General features: G+C 39.4%; 1 protein-coding gene across 1 annotated transcript; it reads left to right on the top strand.

The window, feature by feature from the left end:
* The first annotated feature begins 876 nt into the window (after positions 1–876).
* Positions 877–2,317, top strand: LOC127126706 (xyloglucan endotransglucosylase/hydrolase 1). The gene is made up of 4 exons (XM_051055684.1): positions 877–1,155; positions 1,239–1,339; positions 1,431–1,624; positions 1,705–2,317. The coding sequence occupies exons 1-4, from the start codon at positions 969–971 to the stop codon at positions 2,102–2,104; spliced, it is 882 nt and encodes a 293-aa protein (XP_050911641.1). The 5' UTR covers positions 877–968; the 3' UTR covers positions 2,105–2,317.
* The last annotated feature ends 16,789 nt before the right edge of the window (positions 2,318–19,106 follow it).

Below are 19,106 nucleotides of genomic sequence, written 5' to 3'. Positions count from 1 at the left end.
CCATATTCGAATAGTCTTTGTACAAAATACTACGAGTGGTATTTATATCATATTCAAATAGTTTTTATACCATCAGAGGATGTATTTCTAGATCGATTATCTATCGTGCAAATAGTAATCGTATAATATAGAACTGAGTTGTTTTATCCTGGAGGTGGCGCAGTAGTTCAACTGCTTTGCATAACTTTTGGCAGTGTCGTGAAACGTCTTAAAGAGAGCGAATTATTCCGCGACTTATCCCGATAACTTCTTTTGTGGCTATTTTCAAAATCCAAAAACAACCGATTCTGTCTTGAGAATTGATTCTACTTAAAACTAAAATTCGTAGTTTTTAAATTTAAATATGACTTTTATATTAAAATTTACTGTTAAAATCCCTTCTATATAAATTATCCAAACATAAATTATTTTATCTTCAACTAACTTTTAGCTAGAATAAAGTTTACATAATGAATTCATTCAAAATTAATTATTATAACCCTTGTCTTTCTTTTACTATCTAATTGATATCATGTAAGTACTCAAATTTATGTAATTTGAAAATGGTGATTTAAAATTTGAAAAGATGATTCAATTGATCGATGTTTTTTCTAATATAGATGATTAAATTATTCTTTTGGAAGGATTAAATTGATTGATGATTGCAATTTCCAGCAATAAAATGTTTATATATTTCTAAGTATTTGGATTTTAATTGTGAAATGATGGATGATTAGCTATATAGAAGTTAACAACACATAATAAGCGCGTAATAGGGTCCCATTATCGGTTGGTTACAACGCTAAAATCCTAACAAAGCCTAATACATGATCCTTTGCCTCCCACCCTCCATGAAAATAATAAATAACAACAAGACACATACATAATGAACGAGAGAGGAACATGGGTCCAGAACCCTCTAAGCCAAGGGTCTTGGGCTTATATATACCCAAGTCTTAGCCACTTATTTGAACACAACAACACACAACATGGGTTCTTCATTTTGGACAGTGTGTTTGATTCTAGCATCACTTGTTTCTTCTTCATTCTGTGCTCTCCCAAGGAAGCCAGTGGATGTACCATTTGGTAGAAACTATTACCCTACTTGGGCTTTTGATCATATCAAATACTTCAATGGCGGTTCTGAGATTCAGCTTCATCTTGATAAGTCCACTGGTTAGTACTGTATTATTATTATTCCCTGTATAGTTTTAAACCTGTCACTACACTGTTCATGTATCTAACTAGTTTTTGAACAGGTACTGGTTTTCAGTCCAAAGGTTCATACTTGTTTGGTCATTTCAGTATGAACATTAAGATGGTTCCTGGTGATTCTGCTGGAACAGTTACTGCTTTCTACGTATGTAGTACATGTACATAAAATTATAGTTTTTTGTTTCTATTTTTATTAGTAATGACATTAGATGTGAATGGAACTACTTTTCATGCAGTTATCTTCACAAAATGCTGAACATGATGAGATAGATTTCGAGTTCTTGGGGAACAGAACAGGACAACCTTACATTTTACAAACAAATGTGTTCACTGGTGGACAAGGTAACAAAGAACAAAGGATATTTCTTTGGTTTGATCCAACAAAAGAATTTCACAGATACTCCATTCTATGGAACATGTACCAGATTGTGTAAGCATTACTTGACTCAACTACTATTGCAATATTGATAAAACAATATAGCTTAACCTATATGATTGATTTGATTGCAGTTTCTATGTGGATGATGTTCCAATAAGAGTGTTCAAGAACAGCAAAGATTTAGGAGTGAAATTTCCATTTGACCAACCAATGAAAATATACAACAGTTTATGGAATGCAGATGATTGGGCAACAAGGGGTGGATTAGAGAAAACAGACTGGTCAAAAGCACCATTCATAGCAGGATACAAAAGCTTCCACATTGATGGGTGTGAAGCATCTGTTAATTCAAAATTCTGTGCAACACAAGGAAAGAGATGGTGGGATCAAGCTGAGTTTCGTGATCTTGATGCAGCTCAATGGCGTAGCTTAAAGTGGGTGAGAGAAAAATACACCATTTACAATTACTGCACTGATAGAAAACGTTTACCTCAAATTCCCTCCGAATGCAAAAGAGATGGTGACATTTGAATTTTCATGCATACTTTTACCACTTACTTTACCATAAATCTCTTCTCGTAAGTATTTGTATCATAAATTATTTGTTCTTGTCTTGTCACCGTTATATCATTTGATCAACTATGTAATATTTCAAGGTTGAATCTAAGGGAGCCTTTATATATGTATCTGTAATTCTATATTGATTGGTCATTTATCAAGAAAAATAACATTTGTTTGCTATTGCCATTTCATGATAATAATATGATCTTGATATTTCATAACTGTCAGTCAGCAGGACAATCTTTTAATAACTTGAGTGAAGTTCCTTTTCATAGTATTTTATTAAATTATATTATGTATCACTATTAGTTATATTATCATTTATAAACACTACTACAAAAAGTTCATTTTACCACGAACTGAAATAATGATTTTATCATGGGTGATGGTATGTATAACATAGGGTGTGATAATAAGTGTGTCATTTTCTACCACATACAAGTGATTGTGTTGAGAAACTATGTGATCAAGATGATGGATCTGTATTGCTTGGAAACAATAAAGCTTGCAAGATTGCAGGTGTTAGATTTGTGAGATTCAAGCCCCATGATGAGTCAATAAGGTTGTTGACTGAAGTCAGGTATATACCTGATTTGAAGAGAAATTTGATTTTTCGAAGTGAATTCGACAAGAAAGGATGTGTTTTCCAAGGAGAGAAAAGTATTCTAAATTTCATGAAGGGATCAAAGAAAGTCTTAAGAGGCATGAAGAAATAAGGCTTGTATACCCTTGAGGCTGAAGTTGTTAGTAGTTTTGTAGATGTTGCATCCACGAAACCTTTGTCAAAGACAGAAATTTGACACATGATATTGGGCCATGTCAGTAAAAGAGTCTGGTCGAATTGGGGAAATAGAATTTACTGGGTGGAGACAAAGTAAAAAAGCTTAAGTTTTGTGAATCAAGTTTACTTGGAAAATCTTGCAGAGTGAAGTTTAATAAAGGCAAACAAAAAACACATGGATCCCTTGATTAAATTCATGTTGATCTCTGGGGGCCTCCAAGGTGTCCATCACATTCAGAAGCAAGGTATCTTCTATCCATAGTTGATGATTATTCCAAAAACTTATGGATATTCATCCAGAAGACTAAGAATGAAACTTTTGAGAACTTCAAAAGTTGGAAGACTCTGGTCGAAAATCAGACTGGTAGAAAAGTTAAGAGGTTGAGAACCAACAATGACCTTGAATTTTGCAATGAGGCATTCAATAGTTTTTTTGCGACCTTTGTTATTACAAGGTCCAGAACTACTGCAGGTACTCCATAACAAAATGGTTTGACTGAAAGCTTTAATCGAACCATTTGAAAAGAGATAGATGCATGTTGACTAGTGTAGGGTTAAAGAGTGTGTTTTTGGAAGAGGTTGTTTCGATCACAACATATTTGATAAACATATGTCCTTCGAATGCGTTAGATATGAAAACACCTGAAGAAGTTTGGTCGGGACACCCACCAAATCTCGACAAACTTATAATATTTGGCTGCATAGTCTATGCTCACATTAGGCAAGACAAGGTCGAACCTAGAGCTCTAAGATGCATGTTCATGGGATACCCTAAAGGAGTCAAAGCTTATAGGCTATGATGCCTAGAGCTAGGTCACAGGAGGTGTATCACCAGTCGAGATGTAGTTTTCAATGAAGCTGAGATGGCTTCCAATAAAACTGATGACGGTAGTCGAAGTGCATAGATATCTAAAGAAGAGCTGAAACATGAAGAGATTCATGTTCAGGTGGAGCATGTTGATGTTGAATTGCGTATCCCATACCAAGTCGAAATAGAAGCGCAAGATGCTGAAGATATTGAGGATGTTTAGAAAACTGTCGATGACTACCTGTTGGAAAGAGATAGGTCGAGAAGAGTCATCAAGCCACCTCAATTACTTGAGTATGCAGATCTCATAGCTTATGCCTTAATCTCTGCAAGTGAGGTTCTATATGAAGAACCTAGAGACTATAAGGAAGTTATGAGGAGTCTAAATAAGACTGAATGGCTGAAGGCCATGGATGATGAGATGAAGTCTCTTCATGATAACCACACTTGACAACTGATCAAGAAACCTGCTAGAGCTAGGATAGTCAGTTGTAAGTGGATTCTAAGGTACATAAATGGGTCTCTGAACATACTTCTGATTTATGGAGGAGCATCTGGTGAAAATAGTAAAGCATAAATCGAAGGGTATGTCGACTCTGATTATGCAGGTTGTATGGATTCCATAAAATCCACTTCTGGGTATGTGTTCACTATGTTTGGAACAACAATTAGTTGGAAAGAAACACTTTAGAAGGTTGTTTCCTTATCAACCACTGAAGCGAAATATATTTCCCTCACTGAAGCTGTGAAAGAAGCATTGTGGCTTGAAGGTTTTGCTAAGGAGCTGAACTTCAAGGTCGAGTTATCACTGTTAAATGTGATAGTCAAAATGCTATACACTTGTCAAAGAATTCAGCCTATCATGAGTGAACCAAGCACATCGATGTAAGGTTGCATTTCGTCAGAGAGGTAATCGAGCGTGGAGAAGTCCAAGTATTGAAGGTTACGGCAAATCACAATGTTGCTGATACGATCACTAAAACATTACCAAGTTGCAAGTTTTTCCACTGTATGCAGTTGATAAAGCTGCATGAAGAAAGCTAGATTGTTCCCTTGATGTTATAGATTTGTTCGAGGGTGGAGATTTGTGAGATATTGGATCGAACTCTAGTATGTTTGAAGGGTAGCTCCTTGGTTTGACAATCCGACATGATCATTAGCATGTCGTCAAAGTCTGTTCGCATGCTATAGTCGAACTAGGCCTGTCTGTTATGCCCAATTGTTTAAGTTAACTTGTTTTATAAGTTAGCTTATTCTATAAGTTAGCTTGTGTAATGGGCATGTGTGTAAAAGTCCATTAGTTTAGTGTGTTAGTTTTCTTATAAATAGCATACCAGCCTCTCATTATTATATAACACAAATCCTAATTAGGATGAGAGAGGTTATCTGTATTATGTAACACTTATAATCTCATTTCAAAGAGAAAGTAAAGAATAACAGTTTATAATCAACTTGTTGTTTTCTTCTTGCTTCCTTTTTTCTACCCTTGTGAGTTCTTGCCGATCAAGAAATTGATTACACTTTTTTATTCTAGTATCATTTTCACAACATGTTTTAAGACAATTTAGTATGAAAGCAAAAAATGGGTGGACGGATAAAAGTTTCATTGAATTGCTTGAATTGTTGACATACAATCTTGTAAAAAGTAACACGTTGTCAAACTATAATTATAAGGTCAAGAAGATATTATGTCCAATGAGTTTGGAAAGAGTATGAAAATTTGAATCAGTTCCTGAAGTATGGGGAGTTGCGTTACAAGTTGAAGGAAAGTGATGATGATGATTGTGTAAGCATGAATGGTCCTCCTGCCAAGGTGATGTGGTACTTATCAATAATTAAAAGTTTCAAGAGAATGTTTTCTAGTGTAAAGGACGCAAAGAATATTAGATGACATGCAAATGAAAGAAAATGTGATGGAAAAATTCCCCGTGTAATTGATTCTTTACAATGTAAGAAAATTGATTTGTTATTTCTGGATTTTAGCCATTAGCCAATAAACCTTAGGCTTGGAATTTCCCATGATGGAATGAACATGTTTGGAAATTAAAATACTCACCATACCTCATGGCCTCTTCTACTCATAATTTACAACCAATCATCGTGGTTGTGCATGAAGTAAAAATATATGATGTTATCTGTGTTGATTTTGGCCTTGGGATAACAAGATAATATATTAATTTTTTATGTTATCTAATCCTGTTGATTAAAGATTTAAGAGTTTTGTGGTTGGAAGGCCTTGATGAAGTTATACATATTTGGGCGAAAAATGTAAGATATGCTTTATGTTATTTTGAACAATCAATAACTTTCTTGCATGCGGTAATTTCTCTAGGTACAATGTTAAGGGACATAAAATGTGTACCATATGTGAAGATGATACATGATATCACTAACTAAAGAATGGAAAAAAGATCGTTCACCTTGGAGATCAAAAACTTCTAAAACCCAAGAACCCATATTGTAGATTGCAGAAGGCTTTTAATGGAAACCATGAGTTTTATATTGCTCCAAAGCCCTTAACTGAGGAGGAAATTTATCAACACTAATAACACATTAATTTTATACTTCGAAAGAACTAAAAAGAGCTCGTGGAGAAAAATATATGGAAAAAGCGGTCATTATTGTTTATCTTCCATATTGGTCTATCATTTATGTAAGACGTTGTCTTTATGTGATGAATGTGAAGAAAAATGTGTGGTAGTATAATCAGAACATTTCTCAACATTCAATATGAAAGACAAAAGATTGTACGAATGCTCGTCTAGTTATATGGGAGATGGGTATACGACAAGCATTAGCCCCAGAAGAAATAGGTAAAAGAACATATTCTCCCCTAGCATGTCACACTTTTTCTAGAAGAGGAAATAAATTTTACGAATATTTGCATGGTATCAAAGTTCCCCAAGGGTACTCATCAAATATAAAGAAAACTTTATCATTGAAAGATCTAAAATTAGTTGGTTTATAATCTTATAATTGTCACGTCTTGATACATTAATGAATTACAAGAAGAAGTTTATATGCAATAGACACGTGGCTTTGTCAACTATGGGATTTACAGTGTCCCAAAATCCCATAATCATCAATTTCTAAGTTTAACAGAAATTACAGTGTCCCAAAATCACCAATTTCATCATACAGTAACCAAAAGGGTTTTTTCTCAAATCACATTCCGTCACTCAATTTTAATCCATAAACTTAACAATTTAACAAACAGTAACCAACTGAGATTTTCCAAATTTCATTTGGTCACCAAAATTGCAATCGATAAACATTATTGATTCAAAAAACAATAATCAAATGAGATTTTCTCAAATTCCATTTGGTCACCAAAATTTCAATCGATAAACATTATCGATTCAATAAACAGTACAAATCTCATTTGCTTATCGATCGTAATAACGATCTATTTCTAAAAATAACCAAATTCACAATGATCACAATAATATAACAACAAAATAAAATATTATCGATAAATAAAACATAGTTATTAGACCAAAACAATAAAACATAGTTATTAGGTCAAAACTCCATTGGCGTTGATGAAAGGGTAAGGGAACCCTCATCATCATCCTGTTGTCTAAAGGTCACCTTACGGTAAGTAATCCCCCTTACCTTAATCAGAGCTTTTTAAAATTTCTTCATGTTTCTTCCTCTCCAAACTCTCCTTCTCAACTCTCAGATGCGTTGTTTCTCTGAAATTAAGATTTTCTATCTTACTCTGTGTAACACCTCAAAATTTGCCCTCCTCTCTTGGGACTAGCTTAACATATTGCATAGCATTTTTAGGTCATTAGGCATTGCATATTGCATATCATGTGGTTACATTGTGCAAGTCATCCCTCAAAAGTCTTGGTCAGAAGATAAGAGGTGGAGATGCAGGCCTAGGGTTTTATTGACTGATCATTAGCTATCTGAGGATTGGGCTATGAATTAGGGTTTCATGATTTCTCAAGGAGATTGGTCTTCATCTTGGTTGCAATGATACATCATCATCATCATGGTCTTGATATCATCCAAGAAGTTCAAGGGTTTGATCAGCTACCTTGGGATTAGGGTTTTGACCACTGGTCAACCCTAATCATCTGCAGTGGGCCAATCAGGGCATAGCAAGGAGATGGGGTCTATGATGGATATGTGTTAGATGCCCAAAAGTGCTTATTTGAGCTATCATATGTGGGCATCTTTCACTCTTTTTCCTTGCTAAAATTGTCAAAACCACATTTGTTTTACATGGAATGCATTACATTGATAAACAAGCTTGGTGCCTTTGATGTGTGTGTTATTGTGCAGGAAAGGCATGAATTAATTGATAATAAAGACACAAGAGAATTGGCAAAGGAACCAAAGAATACAAGCATTTCATCTGCCTGCTCGCTAGGCGAGGCTGTGGCGAAGCATTGGTTCGCTAGGCGAGCTCCTGGCGAAAAGCTCCAGTAAATTAGCAAATTAATTCGCTAGGCGAGCTCAAGGCGAATGTGGTAGCGAGTTCATTCTGTTTTGGTGAAAAACGCAGCCAGCACTCACTCGCTAGGCGAAGCTCTAGCGAGTCCCCAGCGAGCATTCCAGTAGCAAAACCTCTCAACCTCGCTGGGGCGAGGTTGAAGCGTATCCTTCGCTAGGCGAAGGTATGTTCGCTAGGCGAACATGACAGTTCACCAAGACCCTGTTTTCTCTGGGCGCAGGGGCCTTTTGTGCCCATTTTAGACCCTCGCTAGGCGAGCCATTCTGCTCGCCTAGCGAACATGACAGACCAGCTGAGGTCTATAAGTAGCAGGTGCCACTTTTGAGCACCATACCTCATTTTTACCAGCTTTTCCATTTTCTGTACTTTCTTCTAGATATTTTACAGCATTGTTTTGGGAGCTTTTATGCCCTAGTTTTCCATTTCTCTTCATCTAGCAACCATCTTCCACAAAAAGAAGGTGGATTCCCATCCAACTTCGATTATCCGACTTGGATGTTGATCAACCTTCTTTCCTTACTTGCCGACCAAGCTACCATGAAAATGAGTAGCTAAGTCATCCATTTGTCAAGGTTAGATGTAGGTGATTTCTAGCTTTGTGTGTAAATGTAAGGATCCTCATATGTAAACTCTTTAACGGTAAATATATGATGAAAACTTTGTTTCTATTTAAAACTCTTTGTGTTGGTTTATGATCGAGAGATGTTTACCGATTCTTGACCTAGGTTTTTATCCAAACTTGTTTGTTAGCTAGAGATAGTAACGAATGATTTTGTTCACCATAAGGTTGAACCAAAAGGTTGTCATTTTGATAGATTGTGTTCGAGAGAAACAATGGATCAAAATGGCAAAACTCACAATGGGTGTTCGAGAGAAACGCATTGAGAGGACCTTGTGAAATTATTTATCATCTAAAGGAGTTTATAAGATTGTTGACCGAGCTAATACATGCAAAGTGATCATTGAAACCTAACTTTGACAATATTTCTCATTTAATCAAAACATAACTTTTACCGCAATTAATTACTTTGTATGCAAGATAACTTGATTAAAACCAAAACCCTATTGTTACATTAAGTTAAGATTAATTCAACCATTAAACGGCAGTGATATCTTACAATCTCTGTGGATACGATAACAAAAACCCGACACGAAATATACATCTCAACAAAATGGCGCCGTTGCCGGGGATTGTAAATTGATATTGCGAGCATCGCAATGGTTGTTTAAGTTTTAGCTTGTGAATTTTTGACTTGTGCTTGTAATTTGTTTGGTTTAGTGTGCAGCTTACGTTTTATGCGAGGGCAAATCCCTGTGGACGACCTTCTTTTTGATCCTGAGATCGAGAGAACCGCAAGGAGGCTCAATAGCAAAACGAGACGTAGGAGGCAACAGGCTAGACAACGCCAAGAGCAAGGAGAAAGTTCTTCGACCACAAATCCACACCCATTCATACCAAACATGGAGCCACAACCACCACCACCTATTTCTACTCCATGTATCAATAGTCCAAGGAACACCGCTCAGTTTGCCAACCAAACAGGAAGGCAAGCTGAGATGAAGACGGGAACTCTGAATTTATTATATGGGAGTCCATTCACCGGAATGGACCATGAAGACCCATTTGCTTTTCTCACAAAATTTTATGAGATAGCATTGGCTGCCGGAGTGGATCAGGCTCAGGAGCTTCCGTTGTTCAGACGATTATTTCCCCACGCTTTGCTCGGTAAAGCAAAGGATTGGTATCTCGATCAAACACCTACCGTAATGACAGACTGGAACGTGTTAGAGGAGAAATTCATTGAAAGATTTTTCTCCCATAACCGATTCATGGAATCAAAGACGGCCATCTCGGTGTTTTCTCAAGGAACCAGTGAATCTTTGAATGAAGCGTGGGAGAGATTCAAGTCCATGCTTAGGAAATGTAAAGGGCATGGATTTGATGAATTAACTCAAATCCATATCTTCAGAAATGGACTTCAACCAAACTGCAAAACGTTGTTGGATGCCACCTCGGGTGGCTCGTTGATGTCAAAAAGTGCCGAAGAAGCCACCAACATTATCAATCGAATGGCTTTGAATGATCTTCAGAGTCAAAGTCGTGGAAATTCTTTGAAGAAGGCGGGAGTGCTTGAGTTAGGGACGAATGATGCCATCCTAGCCCAAAACAAGCTCATCTCACAACAAGTGGAACTCTTAACGCAACAAATCAAAGAGTTAAGAGAACCGTCAAAAGCTAAACAAATAGCTTGTTGTGAACTTTGTAAAGGTGAACATGACACCGGATTTTGTCCACCTCCCGGTTTTGACGAAGTGAACTACATGGCCAATCAACGGGACTATCAACCGAGACAACAACAACCTTATCAACCGCACCCTCAACAACAACAACAACAACAACAATTCCAAGGGAACCAAGGGTTCCAACCTAGAAGCAACTATTATCATAACCAAGGTTATGGAGGTGGTTCTTCCAGCCGTCAAAACCCTCCCCAAAATCCGTATCAATCTCAACAACCGCCGGTAGTCAATTCTAAATTGGAAGAGACATTGACGCAATTCATGCAAATGTCAATGGCCAATCAAAAGAGTAATGACGCGGCCATAAAAAATCTTGAAACTCAAGTTGGGCAACTTGCCAAGCAACTCGCTGAACAACAAACCGGTCCTTCTTTTTCGGCTAATACGCAAACAAATCCTAAGGAGCATTGTAAGGCGATTATGACGAGAAGTGGGAGGGAGTTGGGTAGTGAAAATGAAAAAAGAGTTGAGAGTGAACAAAGAGAGAAAGAGAAAGAAATTGAGGAGGAAATAGTGGAGGAAAATGTTGATGGTGAAGTAGGAGTGTGGAGTGATGAGGAAGTAGTTGAAAAGAATAAAAATAATGGTGAAGTTGAAAAAGAAAAAGGTGTGGGGATTGAGGAAAATAAAAGTGATGAGGTAATAAGGGAGGTAGTGAAGAAGCCTAGATGGAAAAGTGCTAGAAATGCAAAGGGAAAGGAGGTAGTGAGCGATACTCCTATCCAAAACCTTCCTTACCCTCATGCTCCTTCCAAAAGGGAGAATGAACGACATTACGCCCGGTTCATGGATATTTTTAAACAGTTGCAAATCAACATTCCGTTTGCTGAAGCCTTGGAACAAATGCCAAAGTATGCCAAATTCATGAAGGACATACTAACCAAAAAGCGGAGGTATACGGAACCGGAGACCATCGTCCTTGATGCGAGCTGTAGTGCCATTATTCAAAGGACGCTTCCTAAGAAAGAGGTTGATCCGGGAAGAGTTACATTGCCGGTTAAAATTGGTGACGTGTATGTCGGAAAGGGACTTATTGACTTGGGGTCGAGTATAAATCTTATACCTTTGTCAATTATCAAGAGGCTTGGCAACATCGAGATTAAGTCCATCCGAATGACATTGCAATTGGCGGATAAGTCGACGACCCATCCTCATGGCGTAGCCCAAGATGTGTTGGTGAAGGTCGACAAATTCTTTTTCCCGGTGGATTTTATTGTAATTGATATGGAGGAAGATGATGATGCTCCGCTCATATTGGGCCGACCGTTCATGAAGACCGCAAGAATGATGATAGATGTTGATGACGGTTTAATGAAGGTGCGGGTTCAAAATGAGGAGGTCACATTTGATCTATTCGAGGCGATGAAGCATTCCAAGGATAGAAATGATAGCTTTCGCATCGATGTGATTGAAGACGCTATTATGGAAGTTTCAAAGCATATTCATGAGATATCTCCTATGGAGTTAGCTCTCGACGACTCATTGGAGGTTTTCACTGTTGAAGAGGAGCTAGCTCTTGAGGAATGCTTAAAGGAACTTGATAGTTTGGAAGACCTATAACCGTGGGAAGTAGAGGAAGAAAACTTGAAGAAGGAGGTCATTGACGAGAAAGCGCCAATTGAATTAAAAGAGTTACCTTCGACTTTGAAATATGTGTTTTTAGATGAGACCGAGGCAAAGCCGGTCATCATAAGCAACCTTTTGACCAAAGAAGAAGAAGCCCGTCTAATCATTGTGCTAAAAACCAATCAAGAAGCTATGGGTTGGACTCTTTCCGATCTAAAAGGAATTAGTCCATCCTATTGTATGCACAAGATTTTGATGGAGGAAGATTTTAAGCCGGTGGCTCAACCACAACGCCGCTTAAATCCTACCATGAAAGAGGTTGTAAGGAAGGAAGTGGTGAAGCTATTGGATGCGGGAATGATTTACCCGATCTCGGATAGTCCGTGGGTTAGTCCCGTGCACGTGGTTCCGAAGAAGGGTGGAATGACCGTAATCCGTAATGAAAAAGACGAATTGATCCCGACTAAAGTTGCAACGGGGTGGAGAATGTGTATAGATTATAGACGGTTGAATACCGCGACTCGAAAGGACCATTTTCCACTCCCATTTATGGATCAAATGCTTGAAAGACTATCGGGCCAACAATACTATTGTTTTTTGGACGGCTACTCCGGGTACAACCAAATTGCGGTTGACCCGGTTGATCATGAGAAGACGGCTTTCACGTGTCCGTTTGGAGTGTTCGCATACAGAAAAATGCCCTTTGGGCTGTGCAATGCACCGGCGACCTTCCAACGATGCGTCCAAGCCATTTTTGCCGATCTAATAGAGAAAACAATGGAAGTCTTCATGGATGACTTCTCTGTATTTGGTGGGACGTTTAGTCTATGCTTGGCAAATTTGAAGACGGTGTTGGAAAGGTGTGTGAAGACCAATTTGGTGCTAAATTGGGAAAAGTGTCACTTCATGGTGACCGAGGGGATCGTGCTAGGCCACAAAGTCTCTAAAAGGGGGCTTGAAGTGGATAGAGCTAAGGTTGAAGTAATTGAAAAATTACCCCCTCCGGTGAATGTGAAAGGCATCCGTAGCTTTTTGGGGCACGCGGGGTTTTACCGGCGCTTCATCAAGGACTTCTCAAAGGTGGCTAAGCCTTTGAGCAATTTGCTCGCCAAAGATCAGGTATTTCTCTTCACCGAAGATTGTTTGCAAGCTTTTGAGGTTTTAAAAGAAAAATTGGTTACCGCTCCAATAATAGTCGCTCCCGATTGGAATGAAAATTTTGAACTAATGTGTGACGCGAGTGACTATGCTGTTGGAGCGGTACTTGGCCAAAGAAAAGACAAAACTTTTCATGCTATACATTATGCGAGTAAGGTTCTTAACGAGGCTCAAATAAATTATGCCACAACGAAAAAAGAACTACTCGCAATAGTGTATGCGCTAGAAAAGTTTAGGTCCTATCTTATAGGGTCTAAAGTCGTTGTGTATACCGACCACGCGGCGATTAAATATCTGCTAACCAAGCCGGATTCGAAGCAAAGGCTCATCCGTTGGATCCTCTTGTTACAAGAATTCGATGTCGAAATCAAAGACAAGAAGGGGTCGAAAAACTTGGTAGCGGATCATTTATCCCGCTTAGTGAATGTCGAGGTTACCGCATCTGAAAAGGAAATCCGGGAAGAATTTCCTGATGAAAAATTGTTTAAGGTTCAAGTTAGGCCGTGGTTTGCAGACTTTGCAAACCACAAGGCTAGTGGTTTCGTGCCTGCCGACCTAACTTCGAACCAAAAGAGGAAGTTCCTTTCGGATGCGAAGTATTATGTTTGGGATGACCCATACTTGTTTAAGTTGGGTAGCGATAACCTGTTAAGGAGATGCGTAACTGGTGATGAAGCCCAGAGCATCCTTTGGCATTGTCACAACTCGCCTTATGGCGGACATTATAATGGGGTTAGAACGGCCACTAAAATTCTTCAATCGGGATTTTATTGGCCAACTATTTTCAAAGACGCACATACCCATGCGCAAAGTTGTGACAGTTGCCAAAGAAGTGGTGGGATAGGTAAAAGAGATGAGATGCCTCTGCAAAACATCCAAGAAGTGGAAGTGTTCGATTGTTGGGGCATAGATTTTGTAGGACCTTTCCCACCCTCTTATGGAAATGAGTACATGCTTGTTGCGGTCGATTATGTCTCTAAGTGGGTTGAGGCGATTGCCTCACCTCGGGCGGATGCCAAAACGGTGATAAAATTTTTAAAGAAAAACATCTTTTCCCGTTTTGGAACCCCACGAGTGTTGATAAGTGACGGAGGGTCACACTTTTGCAACGCACCTTTGGAAACAATTCTAAAACATTATGGTGTGTCGCATAGGGTGACAACTCCATACCACCCTCAGGCTAACAGGCAAGCGGAGGTCTCTAATCGAGAGATTAAGAGAATCCTAGAAAAAACCGTGTCTAATTCTAAAAAAGAGTGGTCCCAAAAATTGGACGAAGCATTATGGGCCTACCGTACGGCCTTTAAAGCTCCAATTGGCCTAACTCCCTTTCAATTGGTATTTGGTAAAACTTGCCATTTGCCGGTTGAATTGGAGCACAAGGCCTTGTGGGCCCTAAAGTTTTTAAATTTTGAACATGAGTTGGCCGGTAACAAAAGGAAAGTACAACTACTTGAGTTGGAGGAGATGCGCAATGCCGCATACCACTCAAGTTGGTTGTACAAGGAAAAAGCAAAGAAGTATCACGACAAGAAGATCCGTAACAAAGAATTCGTGCCCGGACAATTGGTCTTATTGTTCAACTCCCGGTTGAAGTTGTTTCCCGGGAAGTTGAAATCAAAATGGTCCGGGCCATTTCGGGTGAAAGAAGTAAAAGAGTACGGGGCCATTATCATTGAAGACATGGACGAGAAAGATAGTTGGACCGTGAATGGCCAACGATTGAAAGTGTATCTCGGCGGTCATGTGGATCGCGAGAGTTGTGCTCAGCCGCTCGATGCTCCTCTGTGAGCATCGCACCGTCGAGCTTAGCCGACGTTAAACAAGCGCTAGTTGGGAGGCACCCCAACATTGTAAGTATTTACTGTTTTATGTTTTATGTTGTATGGAGTACACTGTGCTGAACCCATGCTGGATGACTTGCAAGTGCTGCATTTGCCTTTGCACTTGCTGTCATGCTCGCTTGCAGCTCGCTAGGCGAGGCAGTAGCGAGCACGCTCGCTACCTGCTCGCTAGGCGAGGCAGCAGCGAGCGCTGCAGTACTGTTTACTATTTAAATCTCAGCAGGGCCATTTTGCCCTTACCTTCAAAAATTTGTCTGAACGGCTCTGCTGAGGATTTTGTGCTTGGCTTCTAAAACTCTCTCATTTGCATCTTTATCAACAACACGTGCTTCTTTCGGTAGTTTGCAAACTCTCCCCACATCTCTTTTCCAAATCCGTATACCTAAGGTTTGCCCTATTACATGTTTCTTTTTGTTTGCACTCATAATTTCCAAATGTGAATGATAAATAGGATAAGTGTGGTATGGGAACCTTGAGGTTGCATGTATTATTTTGGGAGTTTGCAATGTTTGTACATTTAGGTTTTCAAATTGGGGATTTAATTTTAATTTAGGTTTTGCATGCAATTAGGCAATCCCCAATAGCATAGAACGATTCATTGTCATGATAAATCATTAGGTTCTGATGTGGGAACCATTAGAGTACGGGTATTGGGGAAAACATCTTTGAAAATGCAGAAAATCCCAAAACCCGTAAGGTTCGCTAGCAGCTCGCTAGGCGACCTGGGGCGAGCGTTCGCTGCAACTTCGCTAGGCGAAGCAGCAGCGAACATGGCAGTATTTTAAAAATTATGCTTTGATGACTAACCTGTTGTTTGGTGTGTGTTGTTTCTTTGTATCTTTTGCAGATGGAGTCTAGATCTAGAGCTGGTAAGAAAAGAAAGGGACCATCGTCTACATCTCGAACGGTTCCTATTCAGTTCGACCAAGACAAGTTTGTCGGCCCTAAACAGGCCGCCAGATACATCGCTCTGGAGAAGCGAAAAATACTTCCTGAGAAGCGTTTTCTGATCAACCCACAGGGCACTTACAGAACTTTCGCCGGGTTGATAGACGCCAAGAAGTGGGATAGGTTGATAAGTCCCTTAGAGCATTACGACATTGCTACAGTGCGGGAGTTTTATGCTAACGCACTGCCCGACGACGACGAGCCCTTCACTTGGGTTTCTAGAGTTGCCGGGCGTGAAATTCCATTTGACCGGGATGCTATCAACCGAATCCTAGGGGAACCGCTCCAGCTGGGAGCTGACCAGAGAGACCAGTACCACACCGACCTCAGACTTCACAGAGATGTCCCTGCCATTACCGCCGACCTGCTTTTACCTGGGAAATCGGTTGAGCCGAACCCATCTGGGGTTCCTGTGAGATATCACCGGGAGGACATGACTCCCATGGCTCAGCTGATACTACTCTTGGTTTTGACCAACATCCAGCCCAAATCACACACCTCTACTGTGCCGATCCCAGTGGCACATTTAGTCCATTCCATCCTCACAAATGTCGAGATAGATGTGGCGAGGATAATCGCCAATGAGCTGAAGACCGTCGTCGAGAGCGGGCTTAAGTCAGGGGCTCGTGTTAATTGTCCCTTGGCTTTCCCGTGTTTGATTATGAGCTTATGTGTTCAGGCTAGGGTGAGACTTCCGTCTCGTGGGCAGGTTCGAATCCCGGCACCTATCGATGATAGGTATGTGGCTAAATACTGTAGAGCTAAGTCTACCGGTGGCAGTGCAGCCTCAGGAAGTACTCGGGCTGCTGATGGTCCTAGTGCTTCTTCTCCAGGACTTGATCCGTACCTGTGGGCTGTGTGTGACTACAGTTTTGAGTGGATTGCAGCATCCCAACGAGCTATGATTGATATGCACAACAGTATGCAGAGGTTGGAGCTGCAAGGTAATGACCCCTCCGGTGCTCGAGCATTATTAGCGCGTGAGCAGTTTATGCTTAACGCTAATTGGCCTGTGGACAGGCCAGTCTATGGTGAGGGGGTGGACGCTGAGGCTGCTGATGATGATGATGTTGATGATGAGGCTACCGGTTCTGAGGCCGGTAGCGAAGAGGAGTCCTGAGCCCTTTGTGGGTTAAGTTTTTGTGTATTTTCAGTTTTTATGTTATTTCTATTTGTATCTTCGGATTTTGTATTTTGACCATGGTGTTGTACTATTGGGGTGTTTTGTCCCCCACGAACAAATTTATATTTTCAGTTAATGTTATTTATTTTTGTTTTTAATTTTGTGTGTTTAATAAATTTTTGGTTGATTGAGTGGCAAACCCTTCTAGATTGGTTGCTCCTCAAGAAGTACCCAATGAAGGTGCATCCGAGCTTGGATGGCAATGATAAGAATAAACAAGTGAATGAAGCTAAGGTACATGGTTACCGTCGGCTAGAATTTTAGAATGCATTAGGAACTTTACTCTTTTTGGTAAATTGAATATTGTCTTTTTGCAACATAATTGAATGAATGCTTCATCTAGAACTTAAAACCACAAATTGTGAGGAAACCTCCATTGTACACTTAAATGCTGGATTCTAATAAGTTTTGTTGATTCATGTGATTCATTCTTTGTCTTTTATTATTGTGAAATTGTGGAAGCAATTAGAAATGATCAAGGCACTTGTTTTCTTTTGAGCACAACTACATCCAAAAACAACTTACCTGTGAGCAGAGAGAGTATTTGTTAACCCCTTTGAGCCTAAACAGTTGAATCTCGGCTTGAAATAAAGCGAGATCTCAAAAATCTTTTTTTTACAACCCGGAAAATCTTGATTATTGTTCTTTTGCCGTAAAAAGTTAAGAGCATTCACTTAGGGTGTGGAAGAAATAAGTTGGGGAGAACGAAAAAGAATTGGTAAGTACCACAACTCTTGAAAAAGATAAGAAAAACCGAGCAAGCATAGAAAAATATATGTATAGAAAATATAGAAAAGAAACATTTGTTTTGTATATTTGATGTGAAAGAAAAGAACAAAAAAAAGAAAGAATGAAAAAATGCTTGCTCGGAAGAAAAATAGTGAAAAATAAAAATTGAGTTGTGGAATATGTGTTGTGAAGGTTACAAATAAGAAACAAATGAAACAAAGTCGAGTAGTGTGAATAATACTGTGAATGTCTCTTTTGCATCGGCACTTTCGTTTCAATGGCCTTAGAAATGACCCTTGTTTGTTAACCTAACCAAGCTTCAACCGAAAAGCCCTTAGTGATCTTTATGCTTCCACAGGACCATTTTTAATTGTTAGACATTGTATGAATCTATTTGATATCTTCATTATTTGTTAGAGAGTGAGATTAGTCCCGCGGTTGCAAACGCGCAAAATCTTCATTCCTTATTCGAAGAGGAGAGATAGGATGATTCATTCAGAATAGTATTGTTGTAGATAGATAAATATTTTGCATTGCTATTTAAGTTTTAGTTCCTAGGTATTATTTTATTCGAACCGTTGGGAACTTGTATTTGCTGATTTCGCTTGTGTTTGAGCCGTTTATCCAACTTCGGAGAAACCGTTTCTTAAAGCAAATCCTCTTGTCCTTCAAGAGGCATACTTTGCTTGAGGACAAGCAAGAATCTAGTTGGGGAGAGTTGTTAGATGCCCAAAAGTGCTTATTTGAGCTATCATATGTGGGCATCTTTCACTCTTTTTCCTTGCTAAAATTGTCAAAACCACATTTGTTTTACATGGAATGCATTACATTGATAAACAAGCTTGGTGCCTTTGATGTGTGTGTTATTGTGCAGGAAAGGCATGAATTAATTGATAATAAAGACATAAGAGAATTGGCAAAGGAACCAAAGAATACAAGCATTTCATCTGCCTGCTCGCTAGGCGAGGCTGTGGCGAAGCATTGGTTCGCTAGGCGAGCTCCTGGCGAAAAGCTCCAGTAAATTAGCAAATTAATTCGCTAGGCGAGCTCAAGGCGAATGTGGTAGCGAGTTCATTCTGTTTTGGTGAAAAACGCAGCCAGCACTCACTCGCTAGGCGAAGCTCTAGCGAGTCCCCAGCGAGCATTCCAGTAGCAAAACCTCTCAACCTCGCTGGGGCGAGGTTGAAGC

Source organism: Lathyrus oleraceus, chromosome 3 (assembly GCF_024323335.1).
Source record: "Lathyrus oleraceus cultivar Zhongwan6 chromosome 3, CAAS_Psat_ZW6_1.0, whole genome shotgun sequence".
NCBI classification, from domain to species: domain Eukaryota; kingdom Viridiplantae; phylum Streptophyta; class Magnoliopsida; order Fabales; family Fabaceae; genus Lathyrus; species Lathyrus oleraceus.
The sequence above is the reverse complement of the archived record's forward strand: the minus strand, read 5'-3'. Positions and strand labels throughout refer to the sequence as shown.

Excerpts from the sequence above, each read along its gene's own strand:
- LOC127126706 (XM_051055684.1), top strand. The coding sequence starts at position 969 with ATGGGTTCTTCATTTTGGACAGTGTGTTTGATTCTAGCATCACTTGTT. Across the intron at positions 1,340-1,430 it reads GAACAGTTACTGCTTTCTAC|TTATCTTCACAAAATGCTGA; the intron begins GTATGTAGTACA and ends CTTTTCATGCAG. Across the intron at positions 1,625-1,704 it reads TGGAACATGTACCAGATTGT|TTTCTATGTGGATGATGTTC; the intron begins GTAAGCATTACT and ends ATTTGATTGCAG.